The sequence below is a fragment of the Varroa jacobsoni genome, unplaced genomic scaffold, assembly GCF_002532875.2.
Source record: "Varroa jacobsoni isolate VJ856 unplaced genomic scaffold, vjacob_1.0 scaffold_341, whole genome shotgun sequence".
Classification (NCBI taxonomy): Eukaryota; Metazoa; Arthropoda; class Arachnida; order Mesostigmata; family Varroidae; genus Varroa; species Varroa jacobsoni.
In genome coordinates this window covers 119,078-143,322 of record NW_019213243.1, presented here as the reverse complement: position 1 = coordinate 143,322, position 24,245 = coordinate 119,078, and the positions used below count along the sequence as shown (strand labels likewise).

Here is a 24,245-nt window from a genome sequence, read left to right as displayed (position 1 = left end):
AAATGTTCGAAAGGGGCTTGCTAAGTTTAAAGATTGCATTTGGAAAACGTGCTTTATCTCGATTGGCTGTCCGATGGAGACTTGCGTTTATAACATGGCAGAAAAGATCATCTGCGAATAGTCGATTGCTACCAAGTATCTTGAATGTATGAAATTTCGTCAGAAATCGGGAACCTAGATACCCTACGACCGGGTGGAATGCACAAGGTAAAACGGCCTTTTGTCGACCCTCAATATTTCGCTTGACATTGGCCGGTACGCAGCCACAACGACAAATTTCTACGTAAGAACTGTCAGGGACGGCGAGACGTAGTGTTTTCACTTCGATAAGAAACAGCAAAATAAACAGGTAGCTCCGGGAAATATGTCTGAACCCGATATTAAGCCAGGTTGGTATCCGAATGAGACCGCGATTTGCGTTTGCTGGTATAAAAAGACTCTTATGCACTCAACGACGCTTGGGAAGAAGAAGGCTGTTAATAAGGATCGGTATATGGCCATCTGCATCAAGTGAGAGGGGCTATTTGACAGAAAGTACTCAATAGATAATTCAACATGATTTTTCTCTACGGCAATGCCATGCCACACACTGCAAACCTCATTAAAGCCGTCTCGCTGGAGCTTGAGTAGAAAGTTTTCTTTGGTCTTGTGCGTTTCTACAGATCTCGGGCCGATGAAATTACGATTTTTTCCAGTCACTGGCAAATGAAATTTGTAACAGTACATTTGATAGTAAATCGATGGAAGTTTTAAAAGCAGCTGGTCAAATTCTTCAACACTATACCTGAAAATTTCTAGTTAGAAGGAATAAGTAAATTATTTGGAGGATAGAATAGGCGTTACAGAGTGACGGCGAATACATAGGAAATGAATATTGAAAAGATAGTATATAAGAAAATATGAAATATTGCTTTATTTTAAGTAGATGTTTCATGGTGGAAGCCCGTCATTACTTACTCTACCAACCTACTAGAAATTACTATTATTTCGGCCATTATATGTTTTAATGACTATTAGCTGTGTTTTTTGAGAATTGGTAGTTCTAATAATACATGCAATCGTGTATCTTTATGAAAACACTAGTTCTCAATCCTCTTTCAATTTCTACTTTATATTACCGAAAACTGTTTATTGGGTAATGAAGTACTTAGGACAAAATTTTAAATAATTTTAGCCACGTGTAGAGTGAAATATCTGTCCTCAAATTCTTACTAAACTGGTAAATAGTTGATATTTAGCCGCAAACAGTGTTCTATCGCACCTATGACTACATTCCACAAAAATTTAGTCTTATGTTCCCATTTGTGTGGGGAATCGAGTTCTGGTACCTACCTTAAGATAGCGAACCTTTTGTGAGTGAAAAAAAGTACGTGAATATAAATTCCAATATTTATTCCTCCTTGATTACTTCTATATTTACGAAGTGCTAACATGTTAAGAACATTGCCTAGTTTATTCTATAACGTTCAATTAGTTGTTTTGATTATGAATGAACAGACTAAATTGGTTACATATTTATTAAATTAATTTAATTCCATTCGACTAGCTCTTCAACATGCATTTTAACATATTTACAAAATAAATATTGTGTCTATCCATTTCATTCCTGTTTCTCATGTGTAGCAGCTGTTTAAATTGTTTTTGCCCGCTGCCCTCTCATCCCCTATATTCAGCGTTTTTGTCCTCACCAGGAGTTACGGTAGGACCGTATAATAGATAGATAACTGCATCAAAGACAAAAAAAGTAATTCAGTTAGCCATATTTTTCTCGGCTGTCCGTTTACTCATTAATTAGTAAGTAGCATATAGTCTTTTTGCGTATGTTCGGCGTTGCTTCAGGTTTTATGAGGGGCGCAAGCGGATCCAGGTCAAACTTCCAACTATGCCGCCGTCTTACACCTACTGTATAAGCTGCTATTATACTTAAGCTATACAACACTTTCGCAACTAACTAATTGCTACTATTATAGAGGCAAGCATTATCGTTAACTGTTACGCACCACTGTTCCTCTATAATTATTTACAAACATATTAATACAAATGGCGGTTTTTTTAGTCCACTGCCCTTATTTCACGTGTCACTATGATCGCATGAAAATTTCCAGCTATAAGTTAATATTATCACCTGTTTGTTCACAGGAGTTTGCTTTCTACCGCGTTGAAAGAACAATGAAATTCTGTTTATTCGTTTATGTGATTTAGATGTTTTCGATAGAAGACCACAATAAATGTGTACCCAATAAAGTCCGCGTTGCTTCTATGTCATTCTATGGCGAAATTATGCAGGCTTCTGTAATGCAAGCTCGCAGGTCCTAGAAAAGGCAGCTGCTCTTCTGCACCGGTAGTCCAATAGGAGTGTGATTCGGGGATTTCAACCGTAAAAATGGCATGAATTAAAATTTACGAGTTCGAAGCACCTGCATTATGATTCTGATTTTGTAGTGACAACATTCACTGGGAAAAAGCAACTGTTTAATTCAGGATACATAGAAAAAATTTTCTACGCGATAACAGCATCTCATGGCGCCGATAGCAGTTTCCATAAACTCGTCCATCTCTCGTGAAGGACAATAAGTTCAGCGCGAGGACAATAAGTTCTTACGACCGTAGGAGGAATGGCTTCCGCCATAGCTGCTCGCAGCCTCCGACGCTGCATCATGCTGTTCAGCAATGAACCTGTCCACTGCGCGGCGACGTAATAGCCTAGCGTTTTGATTTCGTCTTCGACAGACCAGCAGCATTGACGCGAAGAATACTGTGGCCCCAACGACAATCCCGATGCACATCAGCAACGTGGCCCGTGCACGTTCTGATATTTGGTGATAGCCCGGACGTGGTGCAGGGGGCGTTCCTCTGAGTAAAAGGTCGTAAGGATCATCGTCTTGGCCAAGGTCATACGGATCCTCGTGTGAGCGCCGACGAGACCAATCCCAATGGAAACCGCCGGCTGCTCCAGCATGAAGCTTCTGAGTCTGACGATCGTGGTCGTTCTGGCGAAAACCGGGGAGATTTAATCCCGGTGTTCGTGACGTTGACGTGCTTGGTGTCGATATTGTGTCAACAACAAAACGCCGTTCATAAGTGCTAAGGAAAGTTTCCTTTGCTACATCGGAGCTTGGGTCTCGGTTGTCGCCCTCGTCAGACTGTGGCGGCTCGATAGAAGGTGTCCAGCGGACAGGCGAAAGCCTTTTAGACGGTAGACTTGGGCGTCGATTAACAGATTTACTGCCACTACTGTTGCCAACAATTGGTGACTGGGTTAGTGACGAGAAAAGATTGAATTTTTTGGAAGCGACTTTTGGAACATTTGCGAGTGGGGTCACCGGTACCAGCTTCTTCAAAAAAAATAAATTCATTTTTCTAGTGGACGATCTAACAGATGATGGTGTGGTGGACAAGGTCGACTGGTTATCTCGCTTGCCTATTACTACGTTCGTGGTGGTGGCAGAAGCTGTTGTGGTAGACACTCCTGTCATGGGGACCGGTTCCGTGGTGAACTTTTGAGCAAAATTGGCCTCGGAATTTCTTAATTTGTTATGCGGCGTACTCCAAGGAAACTGCATCATGTTTAAGGGCGGGCCGTCGCTGAAAAAGCTCGGTATGCTTGAAGGTGAGTGAGTTAATGCATCTTTTGCTTCGCTTTCATCGTGAACGTCATCTCTGACGGTGGGCTTTGAGCTAGGCTCACTTACTTCATTCGGTCTAGAGTTGACAATCCTCATTTTAGCTTGGTCATTTTTCCATTCAAATAGATTTTCTAGACCCAAAACAAAGTTCGGATCTGGCCCAGACCAGCCGCCAAGACCTTCTCGGTGTGTCGTATCGTAAGAAGTTTGCGGAGAACGCCAAACAGGAACAGCAGATTTCTTCTGTTGTTCCGGCTGCATGGAAGAAAGTGCAGCTGTACTACTACTGTTGCTCGTTTCCCGAATGATACCATACACCATTTTAGGATTTACGGTTCCAAAGTGGCTGAAAATGTCTAAGTCAACCATTCCGATATTTTTGCTAGCCTGTATATCTTCAGCAGGTATCGAGATAATACGCCGAGAAACTGACAGGGATGCGTCTGCCGCGGCTGTTTCTGATCCATTGGATGATTCCAAACTTCTCAGAACAGAGATAACGTCACTGTTTGAAACTGGGCCGGCCTTTTCTACGGCCTGGCCAAAAGGCAACGAAACATTGTCAGTGGTCGACATTGATGGAATTCCGTCTCTGACTCTATTCGATGCCTCGTAGTGTGAAGCATTCGTATTGTCATTAACCGATAGCGCATTTAAATCAACGGAACCCTCGGGAAGCGCGCGGATAGTTTCATTTTTTTGAGCTTCGGTCAGTGCGACTCCCGTAGCCTCTTCTACCTCTTTACTGTCTGGTTTTTTAGTGGAAATCAAGAGTAAATTTTCGAGTGACACCTGCTTGTGTATCTTTGCGGCGGTCTCATTTACTAAATATTCAGATTCCTTTCCGGTTGCGAACGTTGTATCTGCTTCAACGGAGTCCTGTGCTATACCTACAGCTTTGTTAAACGTCCTGAATCTATGTTCCTGCAAGATAATCGGTTGCGTGGAAGCACCGCTTGTTTCCGTTGAATAGGTCACACTTACATGAAGTAGAGACGAATTCGCTACTGTTGGTTTAACTTCGAATTCTACAGTTTTGTTGCTTCTTTTAGCAGGCGAGGGTCGCTGGCTGATATGTTTAATTGCCACCTGTTCGGTGCTATCAGTGAAGTCGTTACGAGTAGACGTCGATTCTGTGGTGGCATCAATGCGGAAGTTTATAATTGGCGTTGTAATCTTAGATATGGGAATTCGAATAGTGGTTGTTGACGGTAGTTCAACTTCGATGTTACCCTGTTGCCCCACATGGGTGGGCTCAATAGCGCTCGCTTCTTGGTGGACTGGTGCATCCTGATTGAAATCCTCAGCCGTGGCAACGTAGCGATTATCGCCACCATGTAAGGCTTCCTCAGCGAATGATCCATCTGCAGTTACTTTGTCTTGTTCTTCGTCTGTTTCAGTTGTTATTGAGTCAGGCACCATTTTGGCGATGTTCTTAAAAACAGCGTTTTCGATTGCTGCGCCGTCGCCTGTTTCATTCCTCGTAAATACAGCACTAGCATTAGGGATGATTTCAAGTTTTTCCATCTGTGTTGTCTCTATTTTAGGTGTTCGCTTCACTTCGCCGAGTTCAATAGACCCTTGAATTTTTTTATTATCTAGTTTAACGGAACTTTCATTTTGTTTATTACTTGTAAACTCTATCTTTTCTAGAGAACTGGTCGTGTTTAGGTAGACCAATGTCTGTTTGTCTTTTGTGGTATCGGATATCTGATTTGCTAAAATTGGTACATGTTTAGTGGTCAAAGCATTGCCCAGGGCTGGATCTATTTCCTTGCTAACGCTAGGTTTTTCCAACTTTGTGTCCTGCATCAGGCCCCGCTTGTCAGTTAGCGAATCAAAAGTCTGATTGTTGATGTGGACTTGAGGTTGAGTAGAGTTAAAAGGTGACAATAATTCCATAGATTTGGCTCTGTTCTTAGCTTCCAGTGTACTATTTCGAAAAATAGTGCGGGAGGGCTCGTCCATTAACTCTAGAGTAGCATTATCACTTAGGTTTAATTTGTCGTTACGTATGTGAGCATCCTGTGTTGAACTGCTATTGTCAACTGGTTCACTTTCGATAATCGGGTTGTTCGTTTGCGCCTCAAGGGGTCTGGCATTAAAAGATACCAATAATTCTATTGAATGGTTTTTCTTTGCAGTTGTCTTCGGTGTATACGTTCCATTTCGTGCTATTACGTAGCGTGGCTTTCCTACAAACTCAAAAAGATTATCATCGCTTGGTTTCAATGTTTGTTTACGGCTCGTAGCATCTTGAATTTGCGTCTCTTGGACTGACCCCCTCGATTGAGATTGAAGGAGATTAGAGCTAAAGGGCAGCGCTAATACAGACGATTCATCCACGTTTTCTGCCTTTCCCTGCCCATCTGTATATTTGTTTCGCGTAATAATAACTCGAAGGTCGCTCGCTTTTTTGGCATTATCCTGAGGTTTCGTCTTCAGCATTGAGTCTTCTTTGTCACTTGTTGTGTTATCTTGAAGACCAGCACCGAGGTTGCGCGCTTTTGCGCGGAAAGCACTACGTTTAAAGGGTATAGGTAACTCTAGAAATTCATCATTGTGTGCACATAGCTTTGTGTCCGTACGCATTTGCGTAATTATGTCGCGAGATTCTCCCGCTAATTTCGAGGACATTTTAGGCCTTTCTTGTCTCGTTTCGGATTTTTCTTTGTAAAGCTGGTCAATATTGAAGGGCCTTTGTGATGTCTGGTTTAGTGCGAGAGCGAGCTCTACACTCTTGCACCCATTACTATAACTAGATGTCTTGGCGGTTGGCCCTGAAATTGTAGCATTTGTCCTTGATCTAGTTGTCGTTGTCTTGCTTGTTGCTTCTGCAGATTGCAAGGTTGTCGACCTCGTCAACTGTAAGGATACCGTTTTTGTAAATTGTTTGTCTCCATTTTTCGACTGTTTAGAGAGTAGGGGTGTTGATGATGGGGGTGCAAAACCTGCCGTGTTCGTTGTGTCTTTCGAGTATAAAGCATGTCCAATTTTTCCTGTTAGATCCGGCCGAGGTATGGTATTATTCGATGCCACGTCGTGTGTATAATCCATCACCACCTAAAAACCGTTGATTACGAAGCAACGTACTGTGAATCAATTTCACGGACAGAATTCGCGATCGAAGTTTATTACAGCAGTGTTTTGCTCACGAGCAGATGTTTATCAGTAATCTAATGAATATATATATATATATATATATAACTTATTTTCAATTATTCATTTGATTTATTTTATTGAAAATTTGAATATGAAATTGAAAAGACTCATTTCAATGTTTTCACTACGATTGTCCAACCGTTAGCTTAATTTATTATACCTACGATGGACTCTTCTAGAACGCAAAGCCATTTGACTGGACATATTTAGGCCGTTCTTTATTCAAACTATATTTTACCATTAGCCATGACTAGGCTTATGAGCCTTGAGATCGGCAAGTGTCACGTATCTTAGCACACAACATAATACGAACCTGACCTTATATTAAGCCAACTCGTAATAAGATATCTATCTATTCAATCTAGAGCAAATGATATATTTAGAAGCGAACTCTACCTCTTCTGGTAACTCAAATGCGTCGGCTGCTTCGTTTTCCAGTGTTGATCGTGTTGGCGGCGAAGCTCTCGTAAACACGACCTGTACGCCGAAGTGATAAAAAAAAAATAGTGAAATTCGTTATCTGTATGTATGTTGTTCGTGTGCGATATTCCTTTCAGAAGCAGAAAGCAAAAGGGGTAATTTTACCAAATTATGAAATTATAGACATTGAGATTCCATGACTCAGTGAAATCATGATGAACCGATTCATTGAGCTTCTCAAATTCAATCTATAATACAATCAATTCTGTGGAAGTACGACGCTAACACTTAAATAGAAGATGATTTAAGCTGAGAAAAATTGCGCCCATTATTTTACCTCGTTTGGTCTTATAGTGTAAATATTTTCTAGCAATATGCGTTTACCTATGTGAGTTATCACATCATATATTTGTATGGGTATAGAAGACCTCTATACCTTACCAATGGTCCCGGTAACGAGATTCTTGATTTTGTTACTCCAAATATAATATGCCGTGCGTGTTTAGTCTATCACCATAGTCGGACTTAGGTAAAAACATAAATATCTAGAAGCGTCTACCAACCTATTGTTCTAAATCTAGAACTATCATTAGAATAAAGTAGTAGATCACGTAAATATCCCGTATCGCTGCAGGTCAACAATAAGAGGTTTTTCCCATATCGAAATAATAAAGTAAAATACGACATATTGAGCTCACAATACGTTAGTAATGTACCAACGTAAAGTAACTTATGCAAAGATAGCCTGCGTTCTGTGTTAGTTGCAACGGGCTTAGCGAGCAGTAATGCAAGAGAACGGGCGACCAGAGAGTATTCAACTTATTCGCTTGAAAAGCTCTAGCTCTTTCAAAATGCCGCTCCTGATGATGTCTTGTTATCGCTTGCAATTATGAACACTATACAGTGACTCGGCCACTGAATTCGAGATCATTAGCCACAGATTTAAATATAAAAAGTTTTTTCTTGTTACCTGATTGACGTAGACGCCTCTTTGAGAAGATGTTTTTTTTAATGAGGATGAGGTTTGTGTGTCGGTTCCTGTCGGAGCTCTGGACAACGATGAATTAGTCGACGATCCTGAGAGAGAATTTTTTTCCGGCGACCCCAGTGGCGCAGGGCTGGCAGGGAGGGCGAGAGCACCCGTAAGCAGGATTACTTTTAACAGGTAGCACATCGCAAACAGAACGGTACCTGCGAAAGGAGAAGATATCGTGACTAGGGTGCCTCAAGAAAATATTTACTCGCTGTTACAATTAAACATAATCGACAAGAGCCTATTAATAAATATACGAATACAAGTTACTTGGAGGTACGTCGTCTTGAAATGGGAGATATTCGGGCGCTAGCTACCTGTTGATAAAAATATGCTTTATTTTTTAATTTTATGTACGAAAATGAAATGTTCCAAGACGATTCTCGAAGGATTAGATGAGACATTTCGTAGTCACAAGGATATTTTGGCTCCGCTAACATCGCTTTTCAATAAATGTTTTCTTGATCATTCCTGCCAGCAGAGAAGGGCGAACGCGTCCTTTCAGGTACGGTATCTCTCCTGTTTTTGGCCTCTTTTTTTGCTTAGTTCCATACATCAAACAATCACTCTCAGCTGGCCGCGGTTACATTGTACGTTAACTTCAAAGAGTAGTTAGGTATTCAGAACTATGTATCTAACATTTGACACTTTAGGCATCTGTGTTCTATCGATGATCTGACGTCCAGTAAAAGAAAACATGTCTCAGTGCACACATCAGTAACTGTATTTGACAACATATGTATGATTAGTGTCCTTCAAATAAAAATGGTCTGATTTTTTTTTCGGCTAACGTTTCCTATGCAGAGAGTGCGCCGATTATACGAATAGTTTATTGTTGGCAGCTTGTAGATACTAACAAATTCATCAGTTGTCTTGACAAAAACGATAACAAAACCACTTAAGGTTTACTATGTCTTATTAGGAAGGCCTTGTCGTGAAATAATCAACGAGTCGTTTTCTGCCTGATAAGCGTCATTCGAATTCTAGCATTATCTCAGAAGGATTGTCAAATTTTTTTATTTATAGAAAAAGTTAGTGTTATTGTTTGAAGACCTCTGCCATCAGATGTTTTCCCTCCGTCCCCTCTCAGATGGTAACAGTGATACCTTGGAATAAATCTTTACCCCCAACGTCGTATGTCAATGCACAAACTTAATTCATTAATCAGATTAACAGTCGCATTCTTCGTCAACGCCTTCATGAAGCTGGTGGTTATAGAGAGAAGACCATATATAAAGAAAGACCATGAATATTAGATACTCAAAAAAGTACAGACAGTTTCAAAACTGTCGTTCATATTGACACCAATATTAGTAAACGAAATATGTGCTATCGTAAATAATGAGTTTTCGTTATTTTTGGTAAGATCGTAGTCTCATCATTGTAAAAATTCTGTAAAAATAGTGACAAGTAAATTTTGAAACGATTGAAACCAAATTAACGGAGTAGCTTTATAAAGACCGAAACAGATAGTGCGAGTGATACAGCAGATTCGTTAAAATTTCCAATCCCACCGCTCACAATTTTCGTCAAGTGGCTAAATATGTATGTGGTCTAGAGGCGTCCCTTTTGTTTGCTAGCTTGGGTCAATTTTGTTTAATACCTTGCTATAATCCTATTAGCTGATGATAGTATCAATCATTTTTTCAGATGGCAGCAACTCACAAAACATCATTCCCTAGCTTCCATCAGTGTGGTAAATGATACACTTCTCAGCACCGACAGTTATGCGCCGTGAAAATGGTACAGAGTTTCGCAGATAGATATATAATCGAGTATTTTTTCTGCATCGAGTCGTGCGCCACCTGAATACCTATCTTTCTCTGTAGCCAGCTCCTTTCAAAGAAGTTTGAAACTGGAAAATGGCCACTCACCTGCTGATCAATCATTTCACCAATTTCATTTCGTCAAAGATACATTTTCCACATCGGAATGTCCTGAACAAAAACTGGAGGACAATCTTTGGGCTGTTTCTTCAGATAGCGCGTCTGGATCGTAAGAGGCACTTGTTTTATGGGCCTGGACAGCATTTGTGCTTTTTTCGAAATAAAATTGTAAAATATAATGAACTTCTGCACGAATTTTACTCATCTTGAGTACACTCTATCTTGATTTCGAATAAAGGCATGCCAACAATCTTAGTACATTTAATATTGTCAGATGTCAAGCTTCAAGCATAGCGACGCTGCCCCGCTACGCGACGCGACCCTTATTACCTAAGATATGTGGCTTTAAAGTTAGGAAAACCTTTAATGCTAATCGAATGTGAGGTACTTTAAGTTCAGCCGCGGTAGGTTCGCCTGTTTGCTATAACTAATGTTTGTTGTAAGTTTTGAATTTCACAGATGCTTTCTTTAGCTTCCATGGAATAAGTTCTTGGAGCAACTCTACATGCTATAATAAAAGCAGTTTTTAAAAATTGAATATAATACGCTCATTGATGTAACGCGTGCGCGTTTCCAGCCAGTTGTTACGATCTGATCGCCCCCTAAAAATAGCAATAAGAAGTTAAAAAAAGCTCATCCAAGTCCAAACGCACCAGAACAACTACTACAATGGTATAGAGCGTATGTGTGTTTGTGTACGTCTTATGTGGATGTATGATTGTGTACGTGAACTAAATTTATTTTTTCCATCATCTCCAACCACTTACTTCCGTCACGAATGTTGTCTGTTAACATTAGAGAGGGCTTTTTCAATTACAGAGGTTATTCTCAAACCGGTTCTATTAGCATTTTAGCTGCCCAACAGAAACAGTTTCGTGCCACCCAACGCTTCGGTGATGATTTTCCTGTTAATCATTCAAAAAACGACCAGCGGTTCGGTGTCACTTGATGATCCCGAAATGACCGACTAAGGCCCAGTAACGCTGTCCCATATCACGTTATCTTTCGTCCTGTGGCGTTAACGAACGTAATACGAATCGTATCTTTTATTCATGTTCATCCAATGGACGATGGCAAAGAAAAGGAGCCAGAAAGAGAGGAGCGCTTTCAGACCCGTTCTTTTCCATTCGTTACATAGATATGATGTACACACTGAGATATGTTGTAGGGGTTTGATGAAGCCACCACTACTGCCACCAGGGACCGCCCATATAACCCGTCCTTATTTTCGACTTAAACCGTCGCTTTGAAGCCGATAGGACGAAACCATGACAGAGACAGCGGTGTTTGACTTTGCGCGGCTATCGATAGCGCACGTGTGGGCGAGTTGTTCGAACAACAGCGGAACTATCATTGACACCGAATAGCGGTAGCTTGTGTCGATGGGTAGTACTGAATAAACTGGCAACGATAATCTGTGAAAGGCAGGTATATCTAAATTGGCCACTATCCGCTTCGCGTTAATGTCAGTCAGAGATTATCGAAAACAGTAACGTAAATATATAATAAATAATTAGCACCACATTCTGTCGTCAATAATAATAGTAATAACACAAAAGTGTATAATTAGTGAGCTGAAAAGTACAACTATCTCTTATAAGCCGTATAAACTGTAAATCTGCGGAACAGAGCAGTAGATACTGCCTTTAAATAGGAACCTTGATAATGGTTTTTTTTCTTAAGTCTACTATATATATATTTACATATGTATATATATACATATATATAATGTAACATTTGGCCAGTTTTTCAACTTCAAAAAAGCCTATTAGGAACTACTCTTTTTTTATTATTTCACTATTAATAATATGCATCCAAAACCCATTTACAGCTGTCATGAGACAGTTTTATAACAGAGATATTATGTTCTTGGCAAGCTAACTAAGCAGCATTAACGTTTTTGAAGTTTACTTGCAGAAAATTCAGTTAAACACTTAAGCGCTCTTCAAATTGATCTAATTTCTGGTGTGATTATAGGAGGGTATTATGTGTATCGGTCGGAAGCTACAAAAGGCCGCTGAGATGTCCTTCTAAACAATGGATCTGGACATAAACTGTACTGCACAAGAGGCTCCACGAACCAGTATTCAATTAATTGATGGAGGATAGACGTGTGAAACCTCCTCGTGTAAAACCTATCCACGCGTCGACTGGTTCCTCAGTTCAGTGAATTCTTACTTGTACTTCGCTCGTAAATTCTGTTGACGATGGTTATGTCGACAATGGATATGAATCAGAATACCATTCTCACTGGAAAATTTCGAATATGTTGACATGACGGTACCAAGTCCATGAGCACAATCCCGGTCGAATAAGTTTCAGTAGTAATCGCATTACATTCGATCTACTAAAAATACTACTTTATTTTCAATGCATTTCTACTGACAGTTGAGACCTCAGTGTATCTCATTCAACTAGATTGTAGCAACGGGCAACTGTGTAAAACCGTTATTACCATTTACTTCTACTTCGTGGTCCGAATTTTGGTATTTCGGCGACCTGCGGGGGAGTTTCAGCTGCTCATTCCCACCTACGCTTCCGACACACCAGAAGCCGATACGCAAAACACGGCAATACGGCTACGACAGCGAGCGAGAGAAAAACGCAAAAATATCGACATGTGCTGCACGGTGCACATGATGATGTCCATCAGATGCACGATCAGAGGCCGGGACAACGGCACAGCTACGCGAAGCGAAGATGGAAGGGAAATAGACTACAACAACAATTGAGCGTCATACTAAAAGACGAGGTCTCCGTCCATAGTGAACTGTACTGCTGTTACCGCCCGCTATTGACCAAGAGCTGTTTGTACATGCAGTAAGCTTATGTCTGCTGGAGCCTACTACAGATTTATCCGCTCATCCAAATCTCTCAGTCAGTATTCGAAGATTCATCGTCGGTCGAACGAGCGTAATGTAAAAAGGGGACCCAGTGACAACGTACAGGCAATGATTATCGGTTGATGGGTGAAGTAAACGATACATAATGATGCTGCTAATGCCAGGGCTGATGGGGTACGAGCAAGCATATGACTGCGATTGAGTTAACCGTGATCTATGTGGATAAGTGCCCATATTCGTTCGCCGTATACATTCAGTGTACATGCAAGGCATGTACATATATAAGTCATATAAAAATAGCAAACAAATATATGTGCGCAACGTATGTTTGATCTGCGATTGAACGGGTCAACTTGGAAGTGATCTACGCACTGCCATATTTTTTGAATCCTGATGGCTATTTAAAATTAATACATATCCGCTTAGGTTCCCGTTTGTATGGTTTAGCGTGTTGTTCCCTGTCATGTTAAGCTAGGTAAGGTAAATTTGGGAGGCTTACGAGTAAATAGTCTTTTGTGCATGTCAGGGGCATTGGCACCGATGAGTCGACAATTAAATGCTATCGAAGCCTTCAATTGCGAAACCTGATTCGGAACTCTGTTAATTAACTTGCAGTGGAATTTAGCGGCAAGGTTCCTTCCTGCACCGGCTATAAGGTTGCTATATATACTGCTATACTATATATATATATATATATATATGGACAGCAAAGGAGCGTTTGTACGATCCCGATATACCGAAAAGACAGACATATATATGTCGTATGAAATAGTAAGGCGGAATGTTGTTACATGACTGTTATTATTGGTATTACTGCTATTATATGTATAGTAACAAGTGAACAGCTGTTCATTTCTTTTATGGGGCTCATCGAGCTGAAGATGAGCGAGTTGCCCCTCACCATTGTTGTGGGCGGAAGAGGGTCTTGTTGCCAGCATCAAGGTTGACTTGGGGACTTTGGGAGTTGGCTCTCGATTGCCACATCAAATCGTTGTAAGTGCATGGCATTAACTAATGAAAGTCTACCGAAATGGCTGCCGAAAATGCCGAACTGTATTTTCATCTGGAGATACACTGAAATGATAGCTTTCTTTAATAGTGAAGCCAGCCGTCTTTATTTAACGGCAAATTGTTTTCCTCTAGTTATTCGTAAGCTCAATTTGCGGCCTAATAGCTTTTTGTCCTAAACACAAAATGTTTATGTTTAAAAAAAATCCTATAGCGGATTATTTAAGATTCATTCGTTTCGAAAGTAATCTCCAGTAGGATATTCTTTGTTCGTCGTTTTCCTTAAACAATATTTACATAATACTATATATTGAGGAAGGAAAATTACGAGTAAAATATAATTCAGAGGATCTTTTGTGCAATTGCTCTTTTATCTTCTCCGTTTTAAAATAGACAGTACTATTTAGTTTTGTTTGTCCAAGGGCCAGGAAGCATGCGAAAATCGATGCTATCATCTAGAAATTTCCCAACTCAAGAATAATTCGCGTTCATGACCAAAAGGTTAATTCTTTAAGATGCCTGCCAGGCACTCCTGTTTCATAAATTGGTTTCAGCGCTGTGAAAGCAGCTGATTAATTCTGAAAAACGTTTGTAATCGTATTTTACATAGCAATGATTTTGATTACCAGGCAACCGGAACCCCTGTGGACGATACTAGGCATCATGACGCCATTGGGGTGGGGAATTCCGAGAGGCCCTCGAGCGCTCAGGCCAATCCGAGCGGAAATGCCGCAGCTTTCGAGTAGGCCCAGGGTAGATGGCCGGCGAAATGGGCCGAATATACAGATACCCGATATCTTGCTGCATTGGCAGTACTAGAATAGGCCTTGTCCCTCGTATCGGAATTCACCAATTTTTAGAAATGCAGTTGCTGGAAAGTACGTTCCTTGTACAAACAAAAGTATCCTTTTCAAGCACATCTTTTTATACTATAAGTTCGTAGCTGTAGACCTACAATGCTTACATAGGAAAATAGAAAATATCAATTATGCTGCGCTGTCTTCTCAGAACTAGGGTACCTCTTTGAGTCGCGGCGGTCAGCATTGTAGATTGATTTATATCTAAGAACAACTCTATAAAGTCGGCAACAAACAATGTTACAAATCAAATTCAAGGCCTTCGTGAAAGTGTTGGCGAATCTATAGTCATAGTAATGCGGCCCACAACAAAATTTTTAACACACGATTATTTAATGCTACACACAGCTGACCTTTATTCTGGAACTCCGACAATACTCTAGCATAAAAAGATTAAATTGTTTGTAGCATGGCGTTTCGGCCAAATCTGCACTAAGAGCCAGGTGAAATATTTCACCGCAGCTCTTCTACAGGTTTGTTTACCGATGAAACAGGTAGTAACGCAAAGCAAAAGATAGCGATTTTAAGTCTAGGTCTGATCGACACCGGCAGGGCTTATAGTTCATTTTGTGGCCTAAAGCGTTGAAAGCAATCCTCGCCGAAAGTTTCTGCAATACTCATTGTACTTCAATACGGTACCGCAGAAGGCTCGTCGCCCCACTTCTCTAACTAGCATAGTCATATTCGCTTGCCTGCATATCAGAGCGCTTTCGGTTGGTTATGGTCGCTTATGGCTCGCTTATGGTTGATTCGAAGTCCCAAAAGATAGCAGTGGCAGCTTAGGCAGTCTCCAACGATACGGGATGACTGCATGGGTACTTCTCGCAGCTCAAAGATTACTGAGCAACTATGTGCCATATTGCGGCTCGATCCCTTGAGGCAGAAATTGATTAGCGGACACCGACACAAAATCCGAGCGTGACTTAAAGCCGGAGTAACACGGCCCCAGACGAAAAATCTTCCGGACGGTGATGACGGCGTTGGGTCTCTCCGTCCGCTTGGGGTAGTCCTATCTTGTCGCTATTTGTGAAGGAATATCCGTGTGTGAGCAGATCCAATGCGATGTCTACATCTGTGGGTGAATATCACGAGACAGCGTATCTGTTTTCGTAGGTAAAACCAGCGCTCAACGGGTTTTCATAGCGGTGCTCTCTATGAGGGATGGCTAAAAATGATGAGAAGTGACGCTCATCGCCGCGAGCACGCGGATCAAAATGGACGACTCTTTTTATCTTTCTGTAGCGCTTCTACTTCAAGAAGTTTGACGTTCATTTCTCACTATACTGCGTGAAATTTTGTCATGCCGTATCTGCACGAACCACTGTACCCCAGTAAATCTCGGGAGGAACGCCCTAATGCTGTCCGGCATTTTACTGAAATGCCATTGAATGAACAAAATAATACGACATTTCCAGATGTTTCGAGCGTAGCCTGTGTTACATCGGAGTGGCCGTTCACAAGGTTCAGACCATGTAGTAAATAGGGTTGTTATGTTCAAGGTTCTGCGCTACTACGTACACCTGGTTAACCTATTTGATGCACCAAAGCAAAGCATTCTAGTAAGCTTGATTGGAATCAAAGACCAAGAGTCGTCCAAGTAATGTTTATCATTCGTTTATCATGGTCTTTGGAACTTCAAAAACAGTTCGGCCATTGCAAACACTTCAAAACGTTACTCTGTCCCAGCTCGATAGGCCATATAACATGAAAGAAATCGCATTCGTCCAGCTGTTTTAATTAACAATTCTGAAGAAATGCAACCAATTTATTTTTGCCTTTAATTCAATACTGGACTTCCAGCAGAGTGGCCAGAGTGATCTGCGCTAGACAACCACCAAATCATATCTGACCTAAAGATTGTAGCTAACTAAATGTTACGCATCAGGAGGACTTGGCATAGAAAACTTTCCTAATAAAGGCAACCGATTGCCCTATCGTAAGCGTCAAGTCAGGATTTTACGACTTTTGAAGACTTTTCGACAGGACTGTGGCAAACGTCTAGCTTGGTCTATTACTGTATATTATAAAATTCCAAGGATACTAACATACCGAATTACATATAAATAATAAGTAAAAACTACTATTCACATAAATGACTTTAGCCGTGCCTCTTACAAATACAGATATTCTTTGGAACTTATACGATGTAGCCCATCGGGAATTAGTTGTGAATATCGAATACGCTATGGGTGAATGGGCGCTACCTTCGACGAATTTAGCAGGCTCGTTTCCAACTAGAAAGAAAGTACCTTTGGCCTACCCTTGGCCGTCTCCATTTTGTTTTATCTCAAAACATGAGACAGTTAATCCGCGTTGGTTGTCCACACTGCGATCCATGCATCCGTACCAGAAAAAATGAGGGCCTATTGCTTACGCGACTTCGAACAGACTAACAAATAAAGCTGGAGTGGGCTAAACGGCATTTTGTGCGCGCCTACCTGCGATGATAGCGCTTACTGCTCCACTAATACCCAGATGTTCTATTGGCATTCTTTCGACTGATTCCCCTAGAAGAAAAGCAAACGCTATTGGCTTGTCCATAACCGTTTAAGAGATTCAATATCATTCGTATCGTACTTGGTTCGAAAAGAGATTGCGCCTTTTATGACCTGAATTCTGAAAACGCTCTATGACAATGCCCCCGTTGTGAGCGGAGTTTTTTAAATTGTATTGGTCATCCGTAAAGAATTCGACTTCGCGTGCGTTCAGATTGACTAAGTCTTCGGCTATGCATGTTTTAGGTTTAACAAGCTGGCTACAGATAGAGCGGTTGAGAATGCGTTTTGTCGGACACTAACCTATTAGACTGCGTCAAGGTAAGATTTCTGTTTTATCGGGATCGAAAGCAGTACTAACGAGCCGCATGTTGGAGTTTGAACTGGAGAAGCTGGACGTCACAGGTTGCTATTGGCATGGCCATGGGCAAAAATTGTTCCCTGATAAGTCGGTTTCTCTCTGATCGAACAGTTCTTCTTCCATTTAACATTCAATAGGTTAATAACGCCGTCTAACGCCATCATGCTATTTGGGAAAGCCTGTAGGTCATGTGATGGGCCAGTAACGTTTGCGCTACGCTTGCAAAAGTGCCCTTTACAGGACGTAAAGCGTCGTAGGCTTCGTAACGAAGTGGGACGCGCTTTCGGTAAAACCTTCTCTCATACACTTGATAATTATGGGGTGTTCTCTTTTGGGTGAATTTATGGAAGAAACGATGCCGCGACGAAATAAAATTATGAAATTCTACTGTTAACTGAAAATAAGAGGAAACTTGGTTCGTCTTATGGTCGGAGAACGTTTTCTGCAGTCTCGTACGTTCTCATGGGCTCGAAATGGCGTATCGGGTTAAGGAAAACTTTTCTGGAGACAAATAAATACGAGAGCCAATCCAAATGTCAACTAAACCAAATTTTACGGAAGAATAAGCCATTATATCTGTTTGTAGTTCGAACATTCTACACAACTCGCGACCAATTAAAGTGGGAGCTGGAAGCGCTCAACGAACAAAATGAGTGTTAACAATGTTGCAGAGCAAAATATTTCCCAGTCTTCTTTTTTTTTTTTTAAATTTCAAGTTAGGTTTCCGGTCTCGATAATTATGATCTTATAGGCGATCTTTGGGTTTGCGGAACAGTGGTACCAAGGCGTATTGAATAACCTTATAGTCGAATTTAACATACAAGCATTTTTTTTTTTTGCTTCAACGATATTCTCAACCTATAGCGCTAGGAAAATGTGTAAAGTAAGAAAATCCTGACATTTGAGGACGTGGGTACAGTATAAAGAGACGATTACTTTCAATAAGAGGACGTCTTATTCTGAATGATGTAGGCACAGAGCCGTCGATAAGAATAGCGAACTTAGTTCAATTCTGCTCTATCTTTGTATAGTCCGTAGAATATGCTACTTTAGTAAATTGCTATGAACTGTTGGGTTAAAACAGCGTTCGGCAAGGATGATAAAATTTTTATATTACTTGTACCTCTTGGGAATTAGTGAATCTTAAATACAATGATATAGCGTTAGTACTTATTAGACTTGAAGTGGAAACCTGGTCGTACGTCTAAATTAAACAGAACCGATAAAGTGAGGAGGGCTCCCTACACCTTGCCACCGTGCCTATGGACTAAGGAAGCTCATTCTTAGAGGCGATATCTTCGTCTCAAGTGCTGTTTGTTACTTTTTAGTGGTATAAACGGAAGTTGTAGTAAGTATTACTATCGGCATCTGCGAGTGACGCTTACGGCTACACTGGTCGTCTTAAATCCTACTCATCCAGTTGCGTTGGATTATTATTCATTTGGCGCTCAGGTTCGTCTCGATTCTGCATTGGTTGGCTAGTAAAAAAGAAACTGGCCTTGTAATAATGGCTGTCTTCATACGGCATGAACGTAAGGTCTTGCTTTCGTGACCTGAACATACCGTCTAGGCCCAAATACTGTAAAACCTGTTGCGTTTCCCGTTACATAGGGCATATCACTCGTTGCTGATTGTAAATACGTAACGACGTTTATCGTCTGAGGTGCGGTGTCTTAAACTTCATCAAACTCAACGAACCGAGAACTTTGAAGTCACACAGAAGTAGGGCTGCCATAGGCCAGTTTGGATGGTGCCACTTAACGCAAGAGGCCTAACCAAACAATGAATTTACTCATCGAACGGCGGTCATTTGCTGCTACAGAAATGGCTAATTTATCCTATAGCGGTCACACAACTATCGAATGCTCTAAGCGTCAATACGTTGAGATCTTTCGGAATAACCATTAGTCATTTCGCGACTCTTCGTTGAAAGTCAAGTTACTTCACGGCGCTTTTATAGTGCGCATTGTTTGTGTATCATGTTGCCTAACATTGAATCGGTTGACAGGCCGTCAGCGGCCTAAATAATAGACGCGATTTTTGTCCATTGGAAAGATTTACTTTTCTAGCAAAAGTTTCAGTTGAACTAGTCAACCTTCTGAGCGAAATTTCAGACCAATACGTCGCACGTTAAATGCGTGAGGCATGCATGCTTCAATTACAGCATCCATTACTTAACTCGTCAAAAGCTGGAAGAGGTCAAGTATAGAACGATAGAGTCGAAGATTCCGCTGCAGCGGCAGCGGCAGCAGCAGCAGAATGTTTGTTTATGATGAATCACGTTAAAAATATCGACCTCACCTCGACCAAGCTTATGAATTCAACAAATCGATTTTAGGTACTCCACGTACCCCTCTTCAGATTTGTGACTGATAAGTTTCAGATCAAAAAGAGTGAGGTAGAAGTCGACCTTAGCCAACTAACCATATCGTCAAAAGCCGCACCGGAAGCGATAATGGGTTTCTACCGATTTCAGTTATCCTAAATATTCAGATGTCATAGCTTGTGGCACATCTATGCCGAAGCCAATCTTCAGACTGGTTGTTCAGTACATCACCAGCAGCTAACAGTTATCCACAGTAATGGTGCTAGTCACATGAACCGAAAGCGAAATCTGCAAAAAATTAGGCAGATAGCTTAAACGTGTACTTTATCCAATAACCGAGCAGAAAATCGTTGGCAAAGGGCAGCTTGTGTACAAATTACTTTGTATTGGCATTTGCTACCCATCTGGTGTTTTATTTGCTTTCGTTACCACTGAAATAATCATTATTATGATATTCTACATAACGATTCGTCTATAAAGTTTTCTAACGAACAAATAGAATTCATACAAACGGAAGTTTGCCGTCATTGGCTTTTTGAGGATTTATACTTGATGGGTTTACGCAAAGAATATACCGTTTGCCTTAAAAGCAAGAAAAACTAATGTTTCATCCATTGAAAAATCAACAAAAACAACCATATTTACATAGAGGAAAAAATGGCGTCTGCTTTCCGTTAGAGATTCCGCTAAATCGCCTATAATAATAATAAGATAAAAAAATCGCCTACTGCATTAGCTCAGTGTAATTGTGCGTTTACTTTGTGCCGCCGTAGAAATGTGCCGCACTGCACCATGGTGATCTTCTCTTCCATGGTCGAAGCTCTGTGTTAACAAATATCTGTACAGCCCTTGCACAATTTGACGAGGGCAACTGTGCTAAGGGCTCAGAAATTTTCGTGTTAATCCCACGCGTTTAGTCTAAGCTATGGGCTTAGCTACGAAATTAGCTATCACTACGAAAATCATTAGTGCTCTTCGCTCCCGTAAGGATGCTGAAGTTCGGTGACGTATCGGCGACGTTTCCGTTTTTACGTGTCAATCAAATAAAAGCGACGATGACTGTTTACGTTCTCGGTTCGTCAGTTGGAACCAAATAAACCACTGCGAGCGCTATACCGGTATCCCGTCCGCGAACAACCACTTAATTCGACCAATCTGCATATTTCCAAAAACAGGTTGATGTAACACAGTAAGCAAACTCATTCAATTTCACCTGGTCAAACGGATTATACGCTGATGTACTAGATGTAATATATCAGCTATTACTTAATATTTTCGTCTTATAAAAACTTCTTGTATTTGAGACCCACTATCTACGTTATTGCTACTTTTTATCCGGCTTCTGAGCAGTAGGAGAAAAACCTGGCACGTTTAAACTGGACGGCCCTCAATTGGGTTTAGATATAAAGATCGTCATAACGTGTCCGACATATACGACAAAATGTCATAAACACTTATTTTAATATTTCTGCTACAAGAATCAGCGGCCTTTTTAGAAATGAAAGTATCAATTGCCTATCACATAAGTTTGAACAGTTAGCCTTGTCAAGACCTTTGGCGCCTTTTTGAACTTGCATTTTCAAGATTCTTGGCCTGCTGTCAGCCCAGAATAGAATTCGGTTGGAATTTCTAGGCAGCGTATTTAAGCTTTGCCGAATTAAAAAAGGAATAATTTAGAAATCATTAGTGATTTGAAGCCGCCTTAATCGCGGTGAATGATCAAATGGCATTTGCCGCGCAGACGTGGCATCGCGCGGCAAAGCATAAAAAACTCTTAACTCAGATTGAAGTAACGAATTTAGCGAGCATCTAATCAATCACTTGTTATTATTAAGTTAATTAGCGATATATTTTAGATCTTCAACCATTAAGCCTAATGCGTTGACCTGAATATTCTCACGTTATGGGCACAGCCTATTTCAATGGCTGAGGTGGCCTTGGCGATAAGCATACACTATTACGAAGTCGCTATAAGGGACCACTCGACAAATTTGAAAGCGATTAAGCATAAGCTCTGTTATCTGTACCTTGAGTGGATCGTTAACTTCACCTCTATTCTTAAACTTTGCGTGGAAATGCGTATCTTATTGAATTTCATTGTTGTTGTTGACACTTTTAGATATTAGAAATCATCGTTACTGTTTAAATGGAGTAGCATTCAATGATATTTAATTCTCTAATATTTGTCCAAAGTCTTCAGAAAATATGTTCATGAGGAGAAATGAAGAAGATCTAACTGGACGGGAATACTCCCGAGTTTTTTCAAACTTGCGCCTGTTTCAAACAGGTACAAATGTAACAGGTTTTATTTTTGTCCAAACTATTTTTGCTAAAAGGCACGCAAGCACATTTTAGAAGTGCACTTCGTCAATGCTTCGAAACGTACCGCTATGTCCGAACCCGCGTCCTAAATGCTCCAATTCCTCTTCTAAACTAGGTACTATTTGACTGTCAAAAGAGAAATTTATATAATATCGTTCACAAGACTTTTGTAGACAAAATCCCCCTAACCCTAAGCAGCAACTTGTAACAAATCTGGATTTATATAGAACTAACATCTTAAACTATAAAAGCGCATAAAATACATGATGTGATTTATTGTGATGAAAAATTTGCGGACACGATTAATACCGGCTGGACGACTGAGACTACGACGATATTGTTTGCACCATTCCGAGCGCCGTTATTTTGAGTGGACAGATGATATCGAAGGGCCTCAAATGTCTGTTAAATGATTTCACGATCAGACGTCCTAAGTATAATACAGTTCTCAATGACCTTGTTCCGAAAACACATGTACTATATTTATTATATTTTCTAAAAACAAGTATACTTGTAGTTGTTTCATGATTAGGATACTTCTATCTATTAAGTTATTTTCACATCTATTGTAATGGTTATGATGTTTCTTGGTCTGCTTATCGAATTTAACTTACCTTTTCGGGGTTACCGTATCTACCGTCTAAATGCAGTAATGACACTTTTACAAGATTGTCCTCGGCTACGATGGTTACAGTTGATTTCTTCGGTTCAATCCGCAACCTACCCGTTTTTTTCTGTTCCTTAGAATAAGTACATCCACGTCCTCAAGTGTGAGTTGAGAAGTTATTCGTAGTCGAACTGGAGGTCAGCTCTCACTTACCAGCACGTATCTGTGTAATCTTAGTATTGCGACATTCAGAGAGAGCAGAACTTGGCGTATACAGCAATGGGCTTTTGCAGGAGAAGAGTGGTCCGAACTCAACGATGACAGACTCAAAGACAAAGATGATACTGTTATGAGTCACACAAATGGCCTTCACGTAGTTTCCTCGCTGCGGCTATTGCAACCCATCTTTAGCGCCAGTTTAAGCAGATTTTCTGCGGGATTGGCGTTCGCTAGCCAACGCACTATCGTACGTACGCAACAGTCAATACAATTGCCGTGGTCACGTGGCAATTTTATACACGCACAAGGTACACGACGACCTTTGTTCGTTGCTTCCTTGCCGCAAGCCGTCGCTACATAAAGAGAAATTACCTAGTTATTTGTTGTAAACTGCTGTACTGGATTTTTTTGCTACCGCTAAGTTCGCATAAGTTGGTACAAGGTTATACGTTAATGGGTTGACCAGTTAAACTGCGCAGCTTGCCTCGTAGTTCACCTGTACAGCGAAACAAGGAACTAACCAAGAGCTACGACTAGCAGCTAGCCGATGTACGCTCATTGCACTTAGACTGATGATAATACGTTTAAGATCCGAGTACTTTAATTGTGTGACAACATCTGGCACCCCTGAGAACGTTGCACTTTCTGCTCTGCCGTGAGTTGGACAACTCAGTTGACGCCGGTTCACAAGCGGATCACATCCTTCGTTCTTTCGTTATTGACAATCAAGCTTCTCGGATCACGGACGGTGTGTACGACTCCCTTCTCGATTGTAGCTAGCCTTTTGTTACGTGACTCGATTCAAACTCGTTTTGTGGAGATCTCGACGTAGCGGTGTAGCGACTGCTATACGGTAGCAAGTAGCGTTAGCGAGGAAGAAGAACTACACGCTAACAGAGTAGGCAGCATTCACCAACCAACAAAAACGGGGTCTACAGCTTCGATGCAACTACTACTGGCTGAAGCTCGAAAATCAGAAACTTCATCACCGTATCAGATCATCGTTCGCGCGCAGGCAGTGTAGCATCAAACGTCTCTCCTCTTTCCACTTCTGCGGATTCAGCCCTCGCCTCATTCGCG

At 40.9% G+C, this 24,245-nt stretch overlaps 1 protein-coding gene across 1 annotated transcript; it reads right to left on the bottom strand.

The window, feature by feature from the left end:
- Positions 1 to 1,371: 1,371 nt before the first annotated feature.
- On the bottom strand, positions 1,372 to 24,065 carry LOC111259516 (uncharacterized). The gene is made up of 4 exons (XM_086967931.1): positions 22,954 to 24,065; positions 8,179 to 8,399; positions 7,185 to 7,265; positions 1,372 to 6,689 (listed from the first exon to the last, which is right to left on the bottom strand). The coding sequence occupies exons 2-4, from the start codon at positions 8,380 to 8,382 to the stop codon at positions 2,577 to 2,579; spliced, it is 4,398 nt and encodes a 1,465-aa protein (XP_086824057.1). The 5' UTR covers positions 8,383 to 8,399; positions 22,954 to 24,065; the 3' UTR covers positions 1,372 to 2,576.
- Between the last annotated feature and the right edge of the window lie 180 nt (positions 24,066 to 24,245).